General features: G+C 34.6%; 1 protein-coding gene across 4 annotated transcripts in view; it reads left to right on the forward strand.

The window, feature by feature from the left end:
* The window catches only part of LOC136826591 (PR domain zinc finger protein 5-like), a 79822-nt gene that overhangs the window by 47071 nt on the left and 9395 nt on the right, over positions 1-23356 (forward strand). The window contains exon 6 of one of the 4 annotated variants that reach the window (XM_067083818.1): positions 6973-11396. The exons of 2 other annotated variants lie outside the window; for them this stretch is intronic. In XM_067083818.1, the coding sequence (XP_066939919.1) occupies positions 6973-9030 (2058 nt within the window). In that variant the 3' untranslated portion in view covers positions 9031-11396. Of the gene's footprint in view, positions 1-854; positions 3344-6972; positions 11397-23356 lie in introns of those variants that run through there. One more of the 4 variants, XM_067083816.1, reaches the window with a different exon arrangement.

Below are 23356 nucleotides of genomic sequence, written 5' to 3' on the forward strand. Positions count from 1 at the left end.
TCTCTCTCTCTCTCTCTCAATATAAACAGATGACCATCAGTGTTTAATGCCATTTTGTATTACTAAAGCAATGCGTTAATAAATCAAATAATTTTTTCATTCTTACATACATATCATCTACTTACATTTTGTGTTTTAGTGTATTATGTAAATGTATATACAAATATATATACCCTGTACAATGCTTAATATTCATGCAAGTATCCAATTTTTCATGTTATGTTAAACTGGTGTTTGCATTAAACGCTTATCAATAGCACAAGTGCTAACAATGATATGCCTGTACTACATGTGCAAAGGCTTCACACTGAATGAAAGCTGGTCATTTCATTTCAGTGGTCATGAGATTATTTGTTTAAATTTACAGCACTGACTATGACTGATGAGGGCTGAAGATAATGTAATACTATATGGATATCAGAGAAGTAAATTTGAATTTATACATTTCTCATAAAAGGAAAAATTCAGCATTAAGGTGAATTATTATCCTGTACATACAGACAGTTATTGTGTAATGAATAAATAAGTTACTGTATATTTAAGACAGGAAAAAGAAGTGATAACAGTAATTACTGTATTGATAATTTATTAAAAGGGATTTCATTTGTTAATGTGGAAGTATCTTAAAGATAAACAACCATTACAGACTGAATTTTAAAATATTTTCTACCCATTTATAAACTATCCACAAGGACATTACAGTATATGCTTTTTCTGGCCCCTCGATAATGTGTAAATAACCTAAGCATGTGGACCTTTGTAATGCAGTGTGTTGTATGTACAAAGAGTTGCTCTTAAAACTAAGGAGGTGCATTACAATACTTGAGATGCTCAGTGCTCCCATATTTTCCCAGGAAAGAGAGCTGAAACTTGTGGATCTTGATTTCAAGTGGCTTCGTAAAAGGGAGGATCCAGAAGCAACCTCGGAGGATATCCATAAATTGTTAGGCAGTGCACCTGAACTTGGCAGATACTTCACATCTTGTCAAAACGATTGGGGCCAAATCATCATTACATGCGTTTGTAATAAAACATTCTTGAATGGTAAAGACTTCGTTAATCATATTTGTAACCTGAACTGTCATCAGTGTCAATATGAAGTAAATTCTGTGTTAACATTCATTCACCATCTCAGAAACTGTAACAGTGACATGCAGGAGGTAGGAGAAGCAGATGCTACTGATGTGTGGAAATCACAGTCTTTGGATCTCTTGTGCAAGTACTGTTCTTTAATTTTTCAGCACAGAAATGACTATGTTCTCCATGTGAAAGACCATGTTAATAACTGTCTAAAATTGTATGCATTACTTTTAAAAGAAAAAGGCATTGCTGAGACTCCAACAGCACAGCCACCAATCAAAAGGGGACGCCCCAGAAAAACAAGTAACTGTACAATTTGTGGTGTTTTATATGCTTCCTTAAAAGATTTATTTAAGCACACCAGACTTAAACACTGGGATACCTTGCCTCATGCATGCAGACTCTGTGATGAACGGTTTAGTGACCATCATGACTTGGAACATCATATTGTAGAACACTTCCTAGGTTCTTATACATGTAAAATTTGTAGTATTCATTTTGGAGCTAAGTACCCATTTCTTACTCATATGGAATCACAACATCTTGGTGATTTTCTGCTTAAATGTGAGTTCTGTGAATTTACTACCAATCAGTTTCGAGTTTATAGAGATCATAGAAAGTCACCACACAAAACAGTGAAAGACAAAACTGAAGCTCATGTCTGTCAGTACTGTACAGAAATCATGCCCCCTGAGGAAGCAGATGAACATTTAGCAGAACACCAAGAAGCCGAGGAACCAGTACCAGTTAAAAATAGCGATGCATGTAGTCGACAACATTACAGAGGACGGAAAAGGCGTGGTAAAAGAAAACCATTCAGCTGTGATGCTTGTGATCTGGATTTCTCGTGTGCTGCAGCTTTATCACGACACAATCATGCTGAACATCCAGAAAAATACACACAAAAATGTGAGATTTGTGGTTTGTGTTTTAAAGGAGCTCGTGCACTGGAACTGCATGTTGATGGACATGAAAATGGTAAATGTTGGTGCCCTATATGTAAATTAAAATTTAGACATAGAGAACATGTTGATCAGCACATCCAAAAAAGTCATGTTGACATTAAATCTATTGATTGTGAATATTGTAATATTCAGGTAGGATCGTATAGCAAATATATTTATCACTGTCGTACATCACATGCATCGTTGTTAGAGGACAAAGATCAATTTAAGTGTGATCTGTGTGACACTGTTTTAGAAAACAGATTATTGCTAAGTAAGCATAAAATGAATAAACATGGTATTCGTCAAAACACTAAGTACAAGTGTTCAGTGTGTCAAAAATACTATGTGAATTTAAGTAGTCACATGAATTTACATACTCGAGCTGTCCAGTATCCATGTAGAAAGTGTGATGAAGTGTTTTTCTTGAAATCCAGCCTTCTTGGTCATTATAAATTGCGTCACAATCTTGAAGCAAAAACACAGCACATCTGTTCAGTGTGTGATAAAGGTTTTGTTAGTAAGTCATTGTTAAGAATTCATTATGATCGAGAACACCTTCACAAGCGATTGTTCTGTGATATTTGTGGGAACAGTTACAAAAATAAGTCTGCATTAACTTACCATATCAAGTGGCATCGAGGGGAAAGACCCTTTAAGTGTAAAGAATGTGGTCAGGGCTTTCTTCGCCCATCTGTCCTCAAGTCACACATGGAAAGCATTCATAGCCTTCCATATACATATGTTTATCGCAAACCTCAACGTCAGAAGGTTTCTAATTTGGCGAAGGCTGAGGAAGCAAAAGAATTTACAATATTAAGCAGCAGTAATCCATCATCAAGCAATGCAGAACTGGAGTTATCGAAATCTGTTTTGATTACTGGTGAAAGTTCTGATACCATTGCAGTTCAGGCAAGGATGGATTTAATGGATGGTGTTGTTGATGTCAGAGGAGACTGTGTTGAGAATGTTAAAGTTGATTTAAATGACTCTGAAATTGTAACAGTTGTTGAGAATCTTGCTGATTTACCAGATATTTATAAAGATGATGATGTTTATATCATAGAAGTCATTGATGATTAATTTCCATCACTTTTTTCATCCATATACAGCACCTTGTTTGTCTAAAATTTTTAATTTTGCAACTTCTCGTAACAGTGCATACTGCATTCTTTTTTTTTTTTTTTTTGAAAACTCAAGACAAGCTTCATGATGGCATATTGAAGAAGGTGCATATCCTTGACTTTGCCATATTCATTTTTATTTATGAGATTTACATAATATTTAGGTGAGTCCAATAAAGCAGACCCTGTGTGTTAGTTGATGTCTTTTATTCAGATTGCCCTTAGAGACTGCATAGCATTTGGGTCATAAAATGTAAACCTGGTGTTAGAAGCTCAATCTCAAACCTCAGGTTCAAGGATCAGGTACAGTGGCCCCCGTATTTGCGAGGGTTAGGTACCACAGCCATCCATGAATACCGAAAATTTGCGATATGATGGAACCCCTCGAAAAACGCTTATACAGTAACTGCTTATTTTAATAGCTGGAACACCAAAGACCCCTCTAAAAATGGTTATAACTGCTTATTTTTATATTTCTAAGTTAATCAACACTCAGAAGACTATTATAACCATACATCAGGTTCCATTAACAATAATAAGCCCCATAATAATATTATAAACAGGGTGATGACATTTCCTAGAAGGCAGGAATAAAAAACAAACCATGAATTATAATACAGTGGACCCCCGCTTATTCGCGGTTCAGCAATCGCGGATTCAGTTATTTGTGGATTTTTCTGTGGTGCATATTTTCCATAAAATGCGGAAAATTCGGTAATTCGCCTTTTTATTGTCAAAAGATATTCACTGATTACTGTATTTTCATGTTATTTTGTGACTACATTTTTTATGGTCCACTGTATTATATTTCATAGTTTGTTTTTTTATTCCTGCCTTCTAAGAAATGTCATCACCCTGTTTATAATATTATTATGGGGCTTATTATTGTTAATGGAACCTGATTTATGGTTTTAATAGTCTTTTGAGTGTTGATTAACTTAGAAATATAAAAACAGCAGCCAAATCTCAGGGAAAATTTATTTGCCATATTTAGAGTTTTAATTGAATATTTCATGAAGTGGTGTTAAAACAACAGTCGGTAAATTAATTTTATTTTAAAATGTGAAAGAAAACTTATTGAAATAACTACAGTACTGTATATGTTTCAAGTACATTACTGAAGAATGAGTAAACTTGTACCAAAATGTCAGGAAGAATTCACAGTGTTATATTTGTCTAATTAAATTTTAATAAAACAGTTAGCTTTTGCTATTATGGCAGGCTAGCTATTTTATCGAAATTTTATTGGTCAGCATATCATACAATGTGGATTTATCCTTAATTAATATTTACATTCATTTGCATATACACCACACAATGGACATTTGCCACAATCTACTAGCAAGCAATAAAACAATTCATTCAAAATTCAAGTTACTGCCAAGGGGATACTAGCAGTGGACCCCAAAATGTGGATAAGCAAGTCATCCTCTGAATGTGCTTGTAGTGTGCAGTTGTGGTTTGGACTTAGTAAGACTGTTCTTTTTCTCCTATCCAAAGCATTCACTTCCCCATTAGTGGGTAAGAGGCTTTTCAAGTGATAGTTCTTGACATGTTTTGTTGTTTGGTGTGAATGAAAACATTTTGTTGGCTCATTTTGTACAATATTAAAGGGGTCTAAATTTGCCACTGACCCATATCTCACCTTACCATTTTAGGTTAGACTTTAGACTTTGATGGTTATGTTTGGTAGTAAACTCTACATGGTTTAAAGCAATTCCAGTGTGCTGGATTCTCCCATTTTTCTCCTTTATAACACTATCCCATATAATGATTGCTCGTGAAATGTATAGGGGTCTTTTAATTGAATTGTATTCCTTCCCTGTTTTTGCTGACTCTTCTAGGTTCCCTTTCTTCAAGAGGCATTTCTGTCTCTCCTTTGGTGTTAATTCCCAGTTTTTATTCTTCCCTTTTGGGTTTCTATTGGACTGGGTCTAGAGAAGGAGATAGAAAAAGTGATAATAGCACCTTGGAAGAGCTTGAGCCCTGTATATGGTGTATTTTGTTCCATATTTCTTCCTGTTGAGGCATTGGTCAGCAGCAAAAATGGATTTATTGCATAATGTTACTGTAATAGAGGATATGCATTTAATAATACTCAAGTTTGAAGTACCTTAGAATCCTACACACAATAGGTTCTGCTGTTCTTGGAAGCACAGATGATGGGAATGATTATGAAGTTGAATGAATGAATTCAAGGTTACCTTACTGTATTGATATTGCAGTCCTTCCAGGATCAAAGTCATGGCAAACACCACCACAGCACTTGTTTATTGTTGCAGTCAAGGAAACACTCTATATGGGATTAAAGTTATCTATGGGACTTCTTGTTTAAGCATGGGCTACATTGTTACTTATCAAATTTTGCCACTTATCAGAAATCCAGACCTCCAAAGTACAAGATTAGTTGAGGATCTGCTTATTTGTTCCTAAGTTATTGCCAGATTGGAGGTACTGTAGTAGTCAACATGCTCAGTCAGTAGGATTGTGTAGGCCCACTGGGAGTCTTATAATAATTAGGTGAATGTCTGCGGCTCAGTATGCTTGCTGATTGTCAGTTTTCTTGTTGCCAGTTTCATGTATCAGAGATGTTACTTGGATAAAGGTTATCTTGTGATGTCTCAGGAAAAAAAAGTTTTCATGTACAGTTTTGCTTTTAGAATTTGATGGGAATGTTCAGCTGTAAGATTTTCTCTCTGAGGTAGTCTTGCTCCTTGTTTCTCAGATCTGTCATATCTCCTTTTGAACCCTAATGGAAATTTTCAATAATTATGACAAGTGTTCCTCATAGTATTGCCTTGTAAGTGAATGGTTTAATCTTTCAAGAAAGGCCTGTGCCCTTTTCTGGTCTTTTGTGTGTTGTGCTTTCCTTCGTAAATTCATTTGCTAGGTAAGACCTCCATGCTACCAATTTTGTTAAAAAAAATTTGGCAAGGGCACAAAGACTGAACAGTGTTTCCCTTATTTTTCATGCCTATTTGGCTGTATGGTTACAGTATTTATCAGACTGCTTGCATGAATAAAATTTTTAATTACCATTTACCATGATAAATCCTCAGTGCCCAAGAGGGCAAAGGATATGGGACCAATAATTTATTGTTCCATAGAAGAAAAATAAAAATACTGTACAGTACTGTTCTTTATATAAGATTTACATTTTTCTTCGTTAGCTACATCTTTTATAAACTGTTACACAAAAGAAGCTCTCCAAAACATTACTGCTTATTCCACACAAGTATTCATTGGAGGATTTAAGTTTCTTCTAATATTAGATCCAACAGTTTTTTTTTATTTATCCAAGAAAGGGCATTTGGTTGGATTTAGTGGTGGGAATGTGACAGGTTATGAAACAACAAATGTGATACCTTACTAATTTCATATTGTGTGAGGTCTGGTTAAACAAATCATTTATAACTAACTACTTTATATTGTTCAGTGTCAAGAGTGCCACAAAGTATACTCTTATTAATACTGTATAAAGGATATGTCTCTCGAGTAATATATTTAAAAAGAATACGGTAGTATGTTACTGTATATAGATTTTACAAGTGTAACAGAACAATAATTTCAAGTTTTGATGGTTTTACTTTATAATTATATATGAAATACAGAAAGTTACAAGGTCTTTTTTTCATTAAGCTCCAAATTGCAATAACCATTTGGGTTGGGGGGAAGTACAATGTTAGACATTTTATATGAAAATATACATTTAACATAGAGTAATTATTTGTAAAAACAAGAAAATTACCAATGATAGTAACGAACCTTCGTATACTTTCTATGGATGTGGGCAGATACTGATGCCCATTGTATGGTCTTTCCAGGCGGAGTTGGCGAGCTCGAAGGGTGGGGTTGCACGAAGTAAGGATGAAGATGATCCCTTACCTCTCTTTGACCATCCTACTTGTCCAGTATGTGAAGCCAGTTTCTCCTTTCCATCTCAACTGCGACGACATGTTCGTCATGAGCACCCTGATTTTGATGCTCAATTACTTCCACATAAATCCTTGACATTTTCACCCAAGAAAAAATTTGATTTGATGCATGTGGAAGTAGAAGAAGGTGCATTAACAGATGATCAACCTTTAATATATGATCTTCGATGTTCTTGGTGTGATCAGGATCATTCTACCAAAGAGGAATATGATGAACATCTCAAAGAACATGGTGAAGATGCTTTTAGACAGTACATGGAAGCTTTACAAGAAGAAGCATCTGCAAAATCAAAGGAAAAATTGAACTCTCTAGCTGAAGAGTCTGATAACAGTTCTTCAAAAGAGAATTTGAAAACTGAAGACAGATCTGCTGTACAATGCAACTGTTGTGGGTTTAGCTGTGGAGATGAGTGTACACTTGAACACCACCTGGATATGTGTCACAAAGATGCCTCTAGAACATGTGGCCTATGTAATGAACAATGCTCTGATGCAGCTTCCTTGCATGATCACTTAATTCATCATTTTCATGGTGTGATGGTATGCCCAGTTTGCCCCATTAAGTTTTCAGCAAGGCATCATCTACTGTCACATTTAAAAGTTTGTCATCCTTCTGGCTGTGTTATTATTTGTAGTGAATGTGACAAAAAATTCGAAACTTACCAGATGTATGAGGTGCATCTTATGGAGTTTCATGGTAAAGGAGCTCTCCGAGTATGTAAAATATGTGGAAAAGGAGTATTAGTTTTTGATTATTATAAGCATGTTGAGGAACATAGCGCTTCAGGAAAAAGTAGCATAGAAACTGGATCTCTTTCATGCAACCTTTGCTTCAGGAAATTTGAATTTTCCACACAGCTTTACCAACACAAATATCATGAGCACCCTGAAGCCTTTAGTTTCAAATGTGATGAATGTGAAAGGAGGTGTAGAACTGAGCGCTTACTTTTTATGCACAAATGGGGACATAAATATGGTTCACATCAGTGTCCTGTTTGTCGATTAAAGTTCCGTCAGGTAGACCAACTAAAGAAGCACCTTTTAGCTGCTCACCCAGACCAAGAAGGCTATTCTTGTAAGTACTGTCCTTTGACTCTGAAAAACTATGCAACATTTATTGCTCATTGTAAGTTCAAGCATCCTAGAGAATCTGGATACAACAGACCTGTGAGATGTAAGGTTTGTGGTGAATCATTTGATCATAAGATGCAGTGGAAATACCACATGAGAAATCATTACACTCAAGAACTGCAAACATGCCTGATATGTGGCATTTCTGTTAAGAACCTGGAAATGCACATGAATCTACATACAAAATCCAAAAAGTTTGAATGTAAATTTTGTGGAGCTGTTTATCATAACAAGGCAAGTTTTCATTTTCATGTTAAGAGAGTTCATATGGGAAATGAAGTTAGGAAATACTTATGTGACACATGTGGAAAAGGTTTCTTGACTCCAGCTGATCAGCGTATACACATAGCTCGTGTTCATCAAGGCGAGAGGAATTATTGGTGTCCCACTTGCAATAAAGGTTATAAGAGCAAGGTCTCTCTAACCTACCATGAAAGGCTTCATACTGGTGAAAAGCCACATAAATGCACAATCTGTGGAAGAACATTTCGTGTCCCTTCATATCTTAAGCGCCACATGGAGCATGATCACAGGACTCAGTATACAGGGGTATATTTTAAACAAGGAAGACCTAAAAGTCAAGAAGCACGAGGACAAATGCGGCGCCCGCACCAACACACTGATGAACCAGTTGAGAGTGTCAGTATGAGTCAGGCAAATGGATCCATACCTGAAATTGTACAGATAACAGTTCCAATGGAAATGGGAGAAGAAGTAGTAGCAGCAGTTGACAGTGTGCAAAGTGTACAAAGTCGTCGTTATAATACAGAGCAAGATGGTTTTGTTTATGTTGTTTATGAGGAAGTTAATGAGTAAAATTAAAAAATGGATAGGTATGAAATATTTCTGTGAATCTTACCTAATATTCATATAGCTATTACCTAATATTCATATAGCTATAAGCTGTGAGCTGCAGGTTCACCTGGCAGTTAAGAAAAAGGGAAAGAATATAAAGGGGTTATACTTAGTATACTGGGCTTTCTTGTCCTCCCATTTACCTATCCTCAGGCAGGTAAAGATTGGGTGACTCTTGTTTTCTATGTCTGAGGTAGTTTCTGCTGCCTTGGTGATTACATCACTTGCAGCACACTGGCTGTTGGGAAATTTTTCACTTGTTTTTCTTAGACTACACTTGAAAATTGTTATAGTTTATTTTTGTTTTGTTTAGATGTCTATTTTTGTTTTGTTTAGATGTCTTCTTTGTATACTTTAGTAGGATCATTCCTGAAGCTAGATATTGCAAGAATGATCAATGCCTGGCATGTATTGGTGAAGTATGGCATAGAAGACTGCTGCCCCAAGTGTATATATTGGCATATTGCTGTTATGAAAGTGTATATTAAGCACAGGAGTAAATGAAAATTAGATAGGAACAGGTAACATTTTCTTGAAGATGTTTGTTCTGCCATGAAGAAGGTAGTTGAGGAACAGGTAGGCTTTGAAAGTCAGTGTTAACTGTATGCAATAGAATATTCAGTTTCTCGTGTCTTCCATAGTGGAATTAGTAAAATTTCAAAAGCAAGACAAAAAATCTAGGATTGTGATACTGCTGGTTTCTCATCCCCCAACTATGAGAGAGGGTGAGCCATCACTCCTGCTCATAAAGGAGCTGGCCACAGAGCTGTCTGCCTGGGAGTCAAGTTGTGCCAGTGAACTGGGGGATGTGCCTGCTACCACTTTCCTCTTGGTCACCTCTGCCCCTAACCTGGGTGGAGGTTGGCCTTTGCTCCTAACCATTTGGGTAGATGAATGTAGGATTAGGCTTCAGTCAAAGAGGAAGTTAGGCAGGTTAGCTAAGCAAATGAAGGAAGTCATATAGTAATCACTTGTGAAAATTGTTGTATGTTAAGTCTGTAAGTTGCTGATAAAATTATCTTAACTTGAACAGCAATGAGGAAATAATTTCCTTTTGAAAATTGTGGTATTGAGTTATGTACAGTATTAGAGTGTACTGTACCTTCTGTTCAGTAGGTATTTTTAGTTTGATGTGGTTTGTCCCAATGTACACCACAATCTTTGAAACAAGAACACTATTCTTTGCATGAAAGCAAGTCCCTCTAGAAGAGCACAGTACTGTACCTCTGAGCATGGCATTCCTTACCAGGTCCAATACCTAATGTCAGTTCCTCAAGGAACTGTCAGCAGGATTACCTACATCAAGTAAGAGGTGCTTTTTGGTTTACTGTACTTTCAAAACTGATCATGTTTTCTACAGGTTGGGTTTACCAGCCCTTACTGTACTGCCCTACCATCTGTGTCAGTGTGGATGTCAGCTATGTGAATTTTAGGTGAGACTGACAGAAATAATAGGAATTTGTATATTAAAATTGGTTATTTCTGTACTTACCTAACACTCATAGTATCCACCTGGCCTCTCCCCAATCCAATAGGCAAAGAACCGAGGCAAAGAAACTGGAGTTGCTCTATCCTCAAGTACTGGATGGAAGGTCAGCAGAGTCAGACCAATGAATTAGGTACAACCCCTTTATGTTTTTTTCTTTTTCTCAACTCCCAAGTAAGCCTTCAGCTTGAAAGTTAGAGCTATCTGAATGTTAGGTAGGTGTAGAAATAACCAATTAACACGAAGATTATTTTATAATTTCCCAAAAGAAAATGCACACTGTAATATTGCTTCTAAACAATATTTTTGTTGAAAGCTTGGAGATTATTGGGAAGCAGGTCACAGTGTATCATTGTTTTCCTGAGTGTAAGGATTATAAAAAATTATATCTCGAATTGATAACAGGTTTTCAAGCGAAATAATCACCCAAAAAGCTGAGGAAATTTACTTTAATACATTTATTATAACCTCTTCATATCAATAAGTTAATTAGTACATGATATTAGTAAATTACTATTTATTACTTAAAGACAACGTATATTAAATTTCAGGAGAATAAGTTGTATCACAATTTTAAACTATGCATTATGGTAACATTGTGTTTACCAGCAATTTTCTTCTAGAAGCTAATAGGTCTACACTCCTTAGAAGAGGAATAAGGAATTCTTGAACTAATTGTGATTTTATTAAAGAAGTTAAGTTTGATGTAATTATATTGTAGCATTTATACCTTAATGGGGGTACTGTACTGAAAAACTAGTCATAAAATACCCTCATCTTCTAAAAAGGACATCTTATAAAAATGTTATTGTACTTCTAAAGTTAATAAGAAAAATGTGAAGTTATCTGTTCATTATCCTCATAATGATACTTGTTACTACACACAAATATTGTATTTAAGAGCAAAAGTTATAACTACACAAGGTTTCTGAAGTTATGTTTATGTAGTAATACATCTCCAGAAAAAAAGATTTTAGTCACAATTCTTGCTGCCAAGAATTAAAGCAAACCAAACTTGCTTTTAGCATTCAGTTTAGCACCATAACATTCCTGTCACTAAGAAGAATAGCACAATTATAAATATTGCACCAACAATTCAGTTTCAACTATTACAGGTAATAGAAAAAGTAAAAGTTGTTGAGTAAGGTGATGACAACTGGGGTCCTTAAATCAAGACTGATTACAACATTATGGGTATCTATCAGAGAACAAAGTTCCATATTACTGTAATGTAATGTAATACTGCAGTAATTCAAGTTCATAATTCTTCCACAAAATCTAAGGGATTATGAAATCTTGCATGTGCAGAATGGGCAGCATAATGAACAGTGAAGCATTATACATCAAGCACAATCACATAATTGCTGTACAATAGTATGTACAATGAAAAAGAGGAACATTATGAGGTGGCTGAATTGATGCTTAAGTGGGACCAAGGTCATTGCTATTTACAGGTATACTTAGGATTCAAATATGATTAATTCTTTCAAGATGTGGTCTTCCCAACTTATATACCATAAATATTGGCAGATTCAGCATAAAAGTGAAATGGCCAAGAAAGCAATGTAGAACACACACACACACACACACACACACACACACATATATATATATATATATATATATATATATATATATATATATATATATATATATATATATATATATATATATATATATATATATATATATATATATATATATATATATATATATATATATATATACAGGCGGTCCCGTTTCTGACGGGGTTCCGTTCTTGAAGCGTCGTAACCCGAAAATCGTCGTAAGCGGAAAATCGTCGAAAATCGTCAAAAATCATAAGAAAACCTTACTTTTAATGCTCTGGGTGCATTGAAAACAATGTAAACTGCATTATTATTGAGTTTTACATAAAAAAACCTTCAAATTATGATTATTCTGCCGTTTTTGGGCCATATTTCTTCCGTCGGATCGGCGATGCGACGCGTCGTAACCCCGAACATGCGTCGTAAGCCAGGAAATAATTTCTGATGAATATATTTGAAAAGCGTCGTAACCTCGAACGTCAGAAGTCGAACCGTCGTAAACCGGGACTGCCTGTATATATATATATATATATATATATATATATATATTATATATTATGTATTACATTAAATGCTTTTTTCTTAACTTTTCTTAATTTTACTTGTCTCTGGTTCTTGAATGTTGCATGTATATTTCTGTTTGTCTTTTGTCCTCGTACACTTACATCATGTAAAGTGTAACATATACATACATTCAAACATTATATATATATATATATATATATATATATATATATATATATATATATATAGACATCCGGGATTATATATGTAATCATACGGATAGGTTTCCCGGGATTATATAAAGCAAATGGGTGTTACAGATGGGTGTTACAGACTAAATACACACACAAAACAAAGCCATTACAACACCTTCTAAAAAACAACAAACATCTCACACGTCTCGAACTCTCGCCCTACCCGCGCAACAACTTCTGGCTGCTGGGAAGAAAGGGCGTTGGGTCGGGTATGATACATGAAACATATGCTACCGGGGTCTAAGCGATGTCAGGCAGGGCAGCCGATCGAGACTACAGGTCTACCCCAAAGCCAAATCAAAAGTCCTTCAAAAGAAGGCATCGTGCTTACCCCATACAAAAATGGGAGAAAAAAAAGCACGTTAAAAGAAGAAGAAGAAGAAGAAAGAAGTATGTATGTATATATATCACTAAGTCCACGTCCGAAGGTGAGTGAAAACCAGGACTTTGAACAAGTACTTTCATAGTTTATTCTACATTTTCAAGTTCACACTGAATACAAAATAAGTTGACAGAGGTTTTTATACAAAAACAGAAGGTGGGGGTGGGGTTACAGTTTGTTAATCTGGGCAGCATGTTCTTTAAGCAAAAAAGACAGGGACAAAGGATCAAGGGATAATCCAGGGTGGAGATTAACATTCTTGGTGGAAGTAGCTTCGATGAAGACAGTCTATAGCAGATTTCTTTTTCGATGGTCGTTGACCTTGTAGATGACCATTGACTTATCCCAGTTCATCCCATGGCCTTTCTTAAGCCAATGATCCACAATGTCATTATTTGATAAGCCTCTTGAAATGGCATATTTGTGTAGGGAGCTTCTTACTTTTAGTCCTTTTGATGTTTGACCAATATACATCTTATTACATCCTTTTACAAGGAATACTGTATACAATATTGTTTGAATTGATTGGGCTATTCTTAATTAGTTTATTTCTCAAAATATTATTATATTTAAATACTAAGTTAATATCAGTAGTTTTTAAGATGGGCACTGCAGGAATGAAATTAGGATGAAATGGTAAACAAAGAATATTCTTAAGTTCGTTCTTAACACTGGTTGGATTATAATATATGTAGACGACTGTTTTTGTATTGTTAAAGAAAATGTAAATATTCCAGATTTCTTGCAAACAATTAATAATCTTGTACCATCCATAAAATTCACAATAGAATATGAAGAAAATTATTGTATACCATTTCTGGATGTCTTAGTTATTAGAAATAACACCAATTTTTGTTTTAAAGTATATAGGAAACCCACGAATAATTTGTCATATATTCATTTTTACTATAACCATGCTAAACAAATTAAGATGTCAGCATTTTCCAGTATGTATCTTAGAGCTCTTAGAATTTGTAGTCCTGAATTTTTGGAAGAGGAGTTTAAAATTATTGATAAAATAGGAGATTCATTATGTTACCCTCCATATTTTTTAGAACTTTGTTAAAAATAAAGCAAAAAAAGTCATATTGTAATCCATCCAGTGTTAACAACGAACTTAAGAATATTCTCTGTTTACCATTTCATCCTAATTTCATTCCTGCAGTGCCCATTTTAAAAACTATAGATATTAACTTAGCATTTTAGCCCACCCAATTTAAACAATATTATATACAGTATTCTTTGTAAAGAATGTAATAAGATTCATATTGGTCAAACATCAAAAGGACTAAAAGTAAGAAGCTCCCAACACAAATATGCCATTTCAAGAGGCTTACCGAATAATGGTATTGTGGGATGAACTGGGATAAGTCAACGGTCATCTACAAGGTCAACGGCCATTGAAAAAGAAATCTGCTATAGACTGTCTTCATGGAAGCCACTTCCACCAGAAATGGTAATCTCCACCCTGGATTATCCCTTGATCCTTTCTCCCTGTCTTTTTTGCTTAAAGAACATGCTGCCTAGATTAACAACCTGTAACCCTGCCCCCACCTTCTGTTTTTGTATATAAACCTCTGTCAACTTCTTTTGAATTCAGTGTGAACTTGAAAATGTAGAATAAACTACGAAAGTACTTGTTCAAAGTCACGGTTTTCACTCACCTTCAGACGTGAACTTAGTGATACTCTCAAGCACGCATTCCTTCATGCTGTATTTGATATATATATATATATATATATATATATATATATATATATATATATATATATATATATATATATATATATATATATATCCAAACAGCGGTGGCCACAGCCAGATATACATCAATGGGGAGGTGGACATAAAGACTTGTTAAAAAGGGTCAATTTATTCCCGACGTTTCGTAATGGCTTCATTACATTTTCGAGGGCTGTATAAAATAAATAACATAAATTACAAAAAGGGTATAAATTTAAATTTAAAAAATTAAGCACAATGGATTACAAATAAAAAAAATTAAAAATAGAAGGGACAATTAAAAAGGACAACGTATAAAACAAAACAAAATCTCTCTAAAAAATATACAATACAAAAAAATATAAAAAGTAAGCAGATATGGACCAACCTATTCAGTCTGAAGGTGAGTGAAAACCGTGACTTTGAACAAGTACTTTCTGTAGTTTATTCTACATTTTCAAGTTCACACTGAATACAAATATATATATATATATATATATATATATATATATATATATATATATATATATATATATATATATATATATATATATATTACACACACACACTATATGAAGTAAGTGTACAAGAACAAAAGACAAGCAAAAATATACATATATGCAAAATTGAAGGACTGGAGAAAAGCATACTTTACTAAAGAATATATTAAATGGAAAAGTGCGAACACAGAGGGGTACACACCACAAAAGAAGGGATGAAGACTTCAAAGCCGCCATGAATGCAAGAGGACCTGCACCATGAACTCTATTCTCCTTTTAGAGGAAAGGTACCAGAAGGATAGAGCCTTCTAGTTCCCAGCAAGTCATTAGGGATGCAGTTGCTAGTCCCATGCCCTTTGCTTAAACCCAGCTGATACTGGTCACCACCCACAACTGAGTTAACTGGTGGGTGGTAGGCGAGAATTAAACCCTGAACACTGGGAAAACCCCATGCTCTACCACTGAGCTATGGCTTCCACATACATCATCTTCATCACAAATGCTATAATGTCAGCTTTTCCCTTCTTGGGGTTACTCTTGAGAAGAATTATAATCACTCCTCTCCTGTAATCCTTCAAGCAAACACCTATTAGGTCCAGGTCCTCATCTATCCCAGCCTTCCTTATGATTTCTTGTGCCATTCTAAAGGACTTCTTGCTACCACCACAACCATTATTTTTCTGAGCAACTGCTCCCCCCACCCTTCTCAAAACGTCCAAACCATCTTGAGATCCCATTCCACTTCCTAGCCTCTGGACACCACAACCTCCACAGCTCCCTTATCTCCCTTCCATACTCAGGCCATGAATCATGATAGTCAATAGTCACACCTTTTTCTTGTTTGTGCCCATGTTCCTGCTGCATAAAATAGTACATTCCTTGTTTATAAATCAAGTCTTTGCTCTTTCTACTGATGGGATATTTTATTTACATGTATTGTATATTTGTATATACATATGCAAGTTTGAGGGGCTCTGAAAGCAATGAGTAGGTCAAAAAGTGTAATTGCCATTTGATATTTTCCAGTATAGTCTTATACAGTAGCACTGCCTAAACTCAGCCGGCTATTGAAGAGTTCCATGTACCTGGTAAAGGTCTTCATCATAACCAGCTGATAATCTGAAAATCAAGATATCCATAAGTATTCAACTTTAGTCCAAACTGCTTTAAAAAAACGAAAATGTATTCCATAGCTTTTTTCCATATAGGAAGAGAGGTATGTGGCTTCAGAGAAAACTAGGAACAATCAGTCACATGAACCCCAAGTTCAAAAGCCTCCAGAATTTCACACCATACACATACACAGCAAGCTGATCAAGCAGTTTGCACACCCCCACTGCATCTTGCAATTTAACTTTTAATTTGTATGACATTTCATATTGGAACATTAAGGCACCAAACACCTCTACTTTCTAGGTCTCCCGCTTCCTATAACAATCTAATAATCATAATCTGCACAACCTTCAAATACGTTAAATTCTCTCCAATTCCCTAATCATTATCTGCACAACCTTCAAATACGTTAAATTCTCTTCAATTCACTCTGTATGTCCAAATCACGTTAAATTCTCTCCAATTCACTCTGTATGTCCAAATCACCACAGAAAATACTGAGGTCCACCTTTCACATATGCCAAGCTTAGTATATTTTCATCATACCTTTGTATTTTTATGTAATCTCTCAGCCGTTCTTCCTTCAAAACAATGATGACAGTTCTTACTCAGCGCCTTCCACGTTATTGATGCATATTAAAAAAATCCACTTCCCATCGATTGAAAATTGTCAACACGTCAGGTTACACAATTTGTCTTTCTAAACACACTTTTGTCTTCCATACCTTCAACAGGCTCTAACTGGCTGCCTCACCTTACGAATTGCATGAATTATCTAATGGACCCCATGTATGTTTCATATAGGTTTTCCCTTTACTTTCAACTTGTCCCACAACAATTTCACCATGAACCCTAGACCCCTGATTGCAATTTCTCTATTGTGTAATGAATTCTGTCAAGTATCTCACTTTTTTGATCAGTCAAAAATTACTATAGCTTGATACCTTCAAATACACATTTCTTATGGATAGATATTACAATGAAAATTCAAAACATTGTAAAAATATTGGTTTGTGCAGCAAGAAATCACCTGACTCATAAGGACTAAAACTTAACCCAGGGTATATTAAAAAAAAATGTTTAGCTGGACTGGAAAGCAAAGTAAAGTAACGACCAAGGTGAAGTTTTTACACTTCAGTTCCCCTATCATGGTCTTACTTTGTTACTAATTTCGAAGTGGTCTTTGAAAGTTGTAAAATAATGATACAATAAAAGCATATCTCCATTCTAACAGTGGACTTGAAATGATACTCAACAGTCACTAAAGGAATAAACAAAGGTATCACTAAATATCCCATATAGGCTACATCTTCCAATTAAGAAAATAAACCAAATTAACAAAAATATTGTATTAAAAATACAGTATATGCAGTAACATTGTATCTTAACATAAATCCAGGTTTCACTTCATCTTTTAAAGGCATGAATTAACAGAAGGTCCTATAGTTGAAAATTTGAGATAGATTTAGCATGGGTAATGAGACCAACTTCTGTTTTCTTATCAAGAAATGGAGCCTTAACTTTCTCTGACATTGATGCAACTGTTATTTCTTCTGTCCTTTAGACTTTATAAAAATGAAGGCATTCAGTTAGCCAACCAGTTTGCCTTCGTTAACAAAAAAATAAATAAATAAAAAGTCGAATTGAACAATTTGCTTATTTAGGCTTTGTCAAAACCTTTTCGAAGCCGGAAAACCAGCATAGTAATAAGCTCTGCGCACCGTCTGGAAAAACATATTAAAAGAATAACCAACTAAGTACAACAGATGTCAAGTCGAAACCTATCTTCATTTAAACTTGCAAATGCCCTTGTTATCAATTAACACTTGACAATAGTAACCATTTTCTTTCCAAAGCTAAGTAATGAGGAAAATGGAAGCCTATGGGTTTTTCAACATTTTTCTATACTTTGTTTATAATTTTTTGCTTTTTACATAATTACTTACTCAATTCGTATCCTAATCAAGTTCTTAAAAAGTTTAAGATCATATTTTATGTTTGCATCTTTTTATATGTGAAGGTGGTTTTAGGCAATGTTTTTAGTGGCATACTGACCAATGATTAATCTATTGTACATTTTTAGTGGGGCATAGTAAACAAAGATGTTATTTTATGCAAAAGTCAATGAAACATATCCATCTTGCAGGAAGTGGCCTGCTACCAGCACTATGAAAGTGAACAGACTTTTGCATCGGAGGTTAATCCCAGTGATTTCTCCCAATATAGCAGCAGGACAGAATACCCAGTGACTGAATGTGCTGCATTATCAAAGGAGAATACCACTTCTGCCAAGGCAAGCCAAGAGGAAAAAGCTCCAGTCAAGTTATTTTCGGATAAACAGTGCCCCGTGTGTGAAATGGGTTTCCTCAGTGTCTCAGAACTGACACACCACTTTAGAGTTCATCACTCGTCTATCAGATCCCTCAGTTGCAGTCATTGCCAAGTGGAACTGCCTTCCGTTCTTAAAGCATTCATCAAGCACTGCAAGACCTGCTTTCCGAAAGAGCAACAAGCTAAGGCTACCAAGTGGTGTGGAGTGTGTCAAAAAGAACTGATGAAGTCAGAATATGTGAAGCACATGGCTTCGCATAAGGTACTTCCGTGTCCTATATGCAATGCAATGTTTCCTAGGAACATTTTGCGAAAGCATATGTCTACTCATGACCAAAAGACAGCAAAGGCCTTCAAATGCGTCGACTGCTCTGCCATATACAATGATGCTTCAAATCTGGCAAATCATCGGAAGAGAAACCACCTCGGACAGGAGGCACGACGGCATTTGTGCGAAGTCTGTGGGAAAAAGTTTGTCGCTCCCTCTGAATTGCGCATTCACGTAACTACAGTGCACCACAACACAAGGAAGTACGTTTGTGAATTTTGTGGGTTGAGGTTTAAAGTAACCTCAGAACTTTCTTATCATCGTCGAACTCACACCGGGGAGAGACCTCATGTGTGCAAGGAGTGTGGTGGCGCATTTATCAAGCCCAATGCGTTAGCCAAACATGTCCGGTTAGTCCACAGAATGGAGTATCAGGGCAGGTACAAAAAACGCTTGACTAAAGGTGAACAGACCACTCAAGATTTTGCTCAAGGAAATTCTATAGTTTCGCATGAAGGAACATCTGGGCTTGCAGATGTTTCCAAAAACCACCATTCTGTCAAAAGTTTAGTGACATCTGAAACAGTTGATCTCAATGTAAAAGTAGCAGAAGTGTATGCCTTGAATGAAAACAAATGGTTACATTTTTCACAGCTTTAGTAAAATATGTTTAAAGAAGATAGTTGGGGCTTGAGGCCTGATTTGACAATCTATGTGAATTCAATTTTAATTTGGTAACAGTTGTTAAATAATACTTTTATACTATTCATGAAATGCTGCAAATTTCCTCCAATACTACATTTTTAGTAATTTTCTTATGGTCTCTCACACCATTTTGAAAGCCATTTTTTTATCAGTATACTTTAGATGTCAGAACGAGATATGCTAAATCTCGTCAATTTCAAATAATTATTTTTCTTCCTTCCTTGTTCCTACCATGAATGTCAAAATACAGAATTTTTTTTTTTTTTTTTTAGTATTTGGTGGATGCCTTCTGTTATAAATTAGTTTGTCACTGAATGTACTTTTTTCTTAAGTTGTAATATATTGAAAAGACTTTAAAAATTATAATTGCAAGACAAGTTTCATTAATATTAAAAAAGTTCATTACCATTTAACTGTGCTTCATCAAAGATATACTGTATAACATCTCAAGAGGTAACCGCATGGAATAGTTTTGCAGAGCAAGTTCTCATGATTACAGTCTTAGGGTGACAGCAAGACATTTTTACCTTTGAGGACGATGTGATCAATAAAATGGCAGTGTCACTGAGTTGGCGGCAATGATTTTTTTTCAAGTACAAAAGGGAAAATAACATGTTAAAAAGATTTCTATAAAATATACAACTTAACAAACCAGTGAAAACCTGCAGTTTTTGTTACTTACATTTCAGTTTGTTAATCTGAGGATCAAGTTTGCATAGAGCGGATAAGCTTTGTATGTACTAACTGCGCATGCAAACACTGAGGAGTCCATTATGAGAAATTTTAGGAACCATATTACAAGAATTAGTGCAATTATAATTTCTGTATGTAATTTTTATTGCAACGTGATAATCTCTCGGAAGAAAATGGTATAAATGAAGGATTTTGCTTGAAAATTTAGTTTTTAATGTGCTTCAACACCAGGTACTAAACATAAAAAAAAAATAAATTAAAAAGCTGAGAGGCCAAACAGCTTGCTTAATTACAGCGTGCAAGCTAGAAAGTAATATTTTATATTTGTGTTGCTGACTCTAGTACACTTCCAGTGAGAGCGTAAGGGTATATTTATAGGAGCTCCCATTCATAAATAGGTATTGTATTGTATGAACCCATTTTCCATGTCACTGTCCTCATGAACTGACAAATTTCACCAGATCACTTCATGTCAGGTTGTAACTCTTGTATACAGTATATTTTTCCTCAAAAGACAGCGTAACTGTGACTTTGGGTCTACAAGTCTTAGGATCCAAAAGTTTTCTAATCCTCTCTGTCCTTTCATATTCACAAGTATTAAAGACTAGGATTCTTATGTAATAATAAGTATTCATGAAGTCCTATGTGTTTTGCTAATATTTTGGTTATAAAATAAAGAAATTTATAAAAAAAACATGGTTAATTGTGTGTGCTCCTAACTTCAGAAACATTGTAAGAATATTCCGAAAGAATCAGTAAAAAGCCACAGTAATGTAAATGAGAGACTGTATTTTTCCAAAATACAAAAAAGGTCAATAAAGGGGGAGCTTTCGACCGTTTGCAAGAGGACCGTTGTGCAAACGGTCGAAAGCTCCATTTTTAAATTTTGGAAAAATACAGTGTCTCATTCACATTATTGTGGCTTTTTACCCATTATTTCCGGTCACAATATAGTTATGCACCCTAGATAATATTCCGAAATATTCTACATATGTGGCCTAAAGTGAACTACGAAAATACATCTTTAATTTTTGTTTTCTATAGCTCCTCAGTCTATGGCCATAAAGTAAGAGGAAAATAATCTAATATCGTCTTTTGCGTTGTACTTTTGCAGTGTGATTTGAAAAGTGTACGTGCACACATTTTCTCGATAAAGACTTCACATTTGAGCTAAGAGACACAAGATGTTGAACGGGCTCCTGTATTCCTCACTAGACATTTTAGATATAAAAATTAAATACTTCAGTAGCAAATATAAAGCAAATTAGCACTTTTTAGTAATCCTTTGTTCCTGCGAAATCTCATTTTATGTGTGAAAAAATTTTTCATGCAGGCTAAGTCTTGCTTTACAATTTTTAGAATATTCCAAAATCCGCGGTGCACATTAGTATTTATATCTCATCATTCCTCATTTTATTCACAAGGGGTAATTATTTTAGGATACTAGTATATTTAATATTGTCTATATAAATAATCAAGTGCAGCTGATTAGATCAGGACTATTATGGCATCAGCATTTTTTGAATATTTAAAATTGTCTCAAAACAAATATTCTTTTGTACTAGAGTAATGCTATGGTAATGTTAACTTCTGAAGTCTTCCCATTTCTTTAAAATATTCAAAATGTTTATTGTCCAAATGTCACTGACATGTCAGTTTGCTAGTGTATGACGCATTTTTTATTCCAAATAGTTATGATAGTCTTCATTAAGGGACTGAGAAAAATTTATTAGATGTTGAGAAGCGTAATTTTGGAGCATGTTTTCAGATCCTAACAGTGCAATCTCTGAGTAAGAGCATAGTAAGAAGTAATCACCAGAAATGTACGGTTGCATGTAACAACTGTAGTGTACACTGCATAGGCCTCTTAAACACCAGTGAACTAGTTTTTAAAACTTAATCCCTTGCCAATTAAAAAAAAGTAATGATTCAGTTTTGAAAGAAAATTTTACAACATTTTGCAGAACGCACAAAGGTATGGTTACTTTTCGACTTGCAATTAGAGCGTGATCATCGTCATAATATCCCATTTTTGGTATAAAAAGTAAAACAAAATGTTTATCCTGTATTTCAAACAAAAACACCATTATTATTATTGTAAAGCTATCTACAAACATTACTTAGTAGTTCACGAAAGCGATTTTTTTAAAACCCTTGCTTGAATTTAGTTTTCATCTGGAACTTCATCATTCATTCTTCAATCTAAACCGAAGTAGGAAGGTTAAATCTATTATAAAGAATTGTTAATATTAATCTCATGTGTATATATCTACGTATAATCATAACGTTCTTACCTTTTTCGTGATTTAAAATCAAACACATATGTATATGTATATATATATATGTATGTATATATATATATATATGTATATATATATACATATATATATATATATTATATATACATATATATATATATATATATATATACAGTATATATATAATTATATATATATATATATATGTATATATATATATATATATATATATATACATTTGTATGTATGTATATTTATATAGAGTATTAAGAAGAGGAAGGCCAAAGTTCAGATGGAAGGATAGAATAGCAAATGACATGCGGGAGAAAAGTTTTAAGAAGTCATGATGCACTGGATAGAGAGGAAGGTGGAGAAAACTGATAGGAAACAGCGACCCCCATAGAAATGGGCAAAGCTGAAGATAAAGAAAAAGATAATATGTCTTCCATAGTATACGATGTGTTTTGGAATAAATTACCCCGATGTAATTAAGTATACCATGG

This window comes from Macrobrachium rosenbergii, chromosome 41, assembly GCF_040412425.1.
Source record: "Macrobrachium rosenbergii isolate ZJJX-2024 chromosome 41, ASM4041242v1, whole genome shotgun sequence".
Classification (NCBI taxonomy): domain Eukaryota; kingdom Metazoa; phylum Arthropoda; class Malacostraca; order Decapoda; family Palaemonidae; genus Macrobrachium; species Macrobrachium rosenbergii.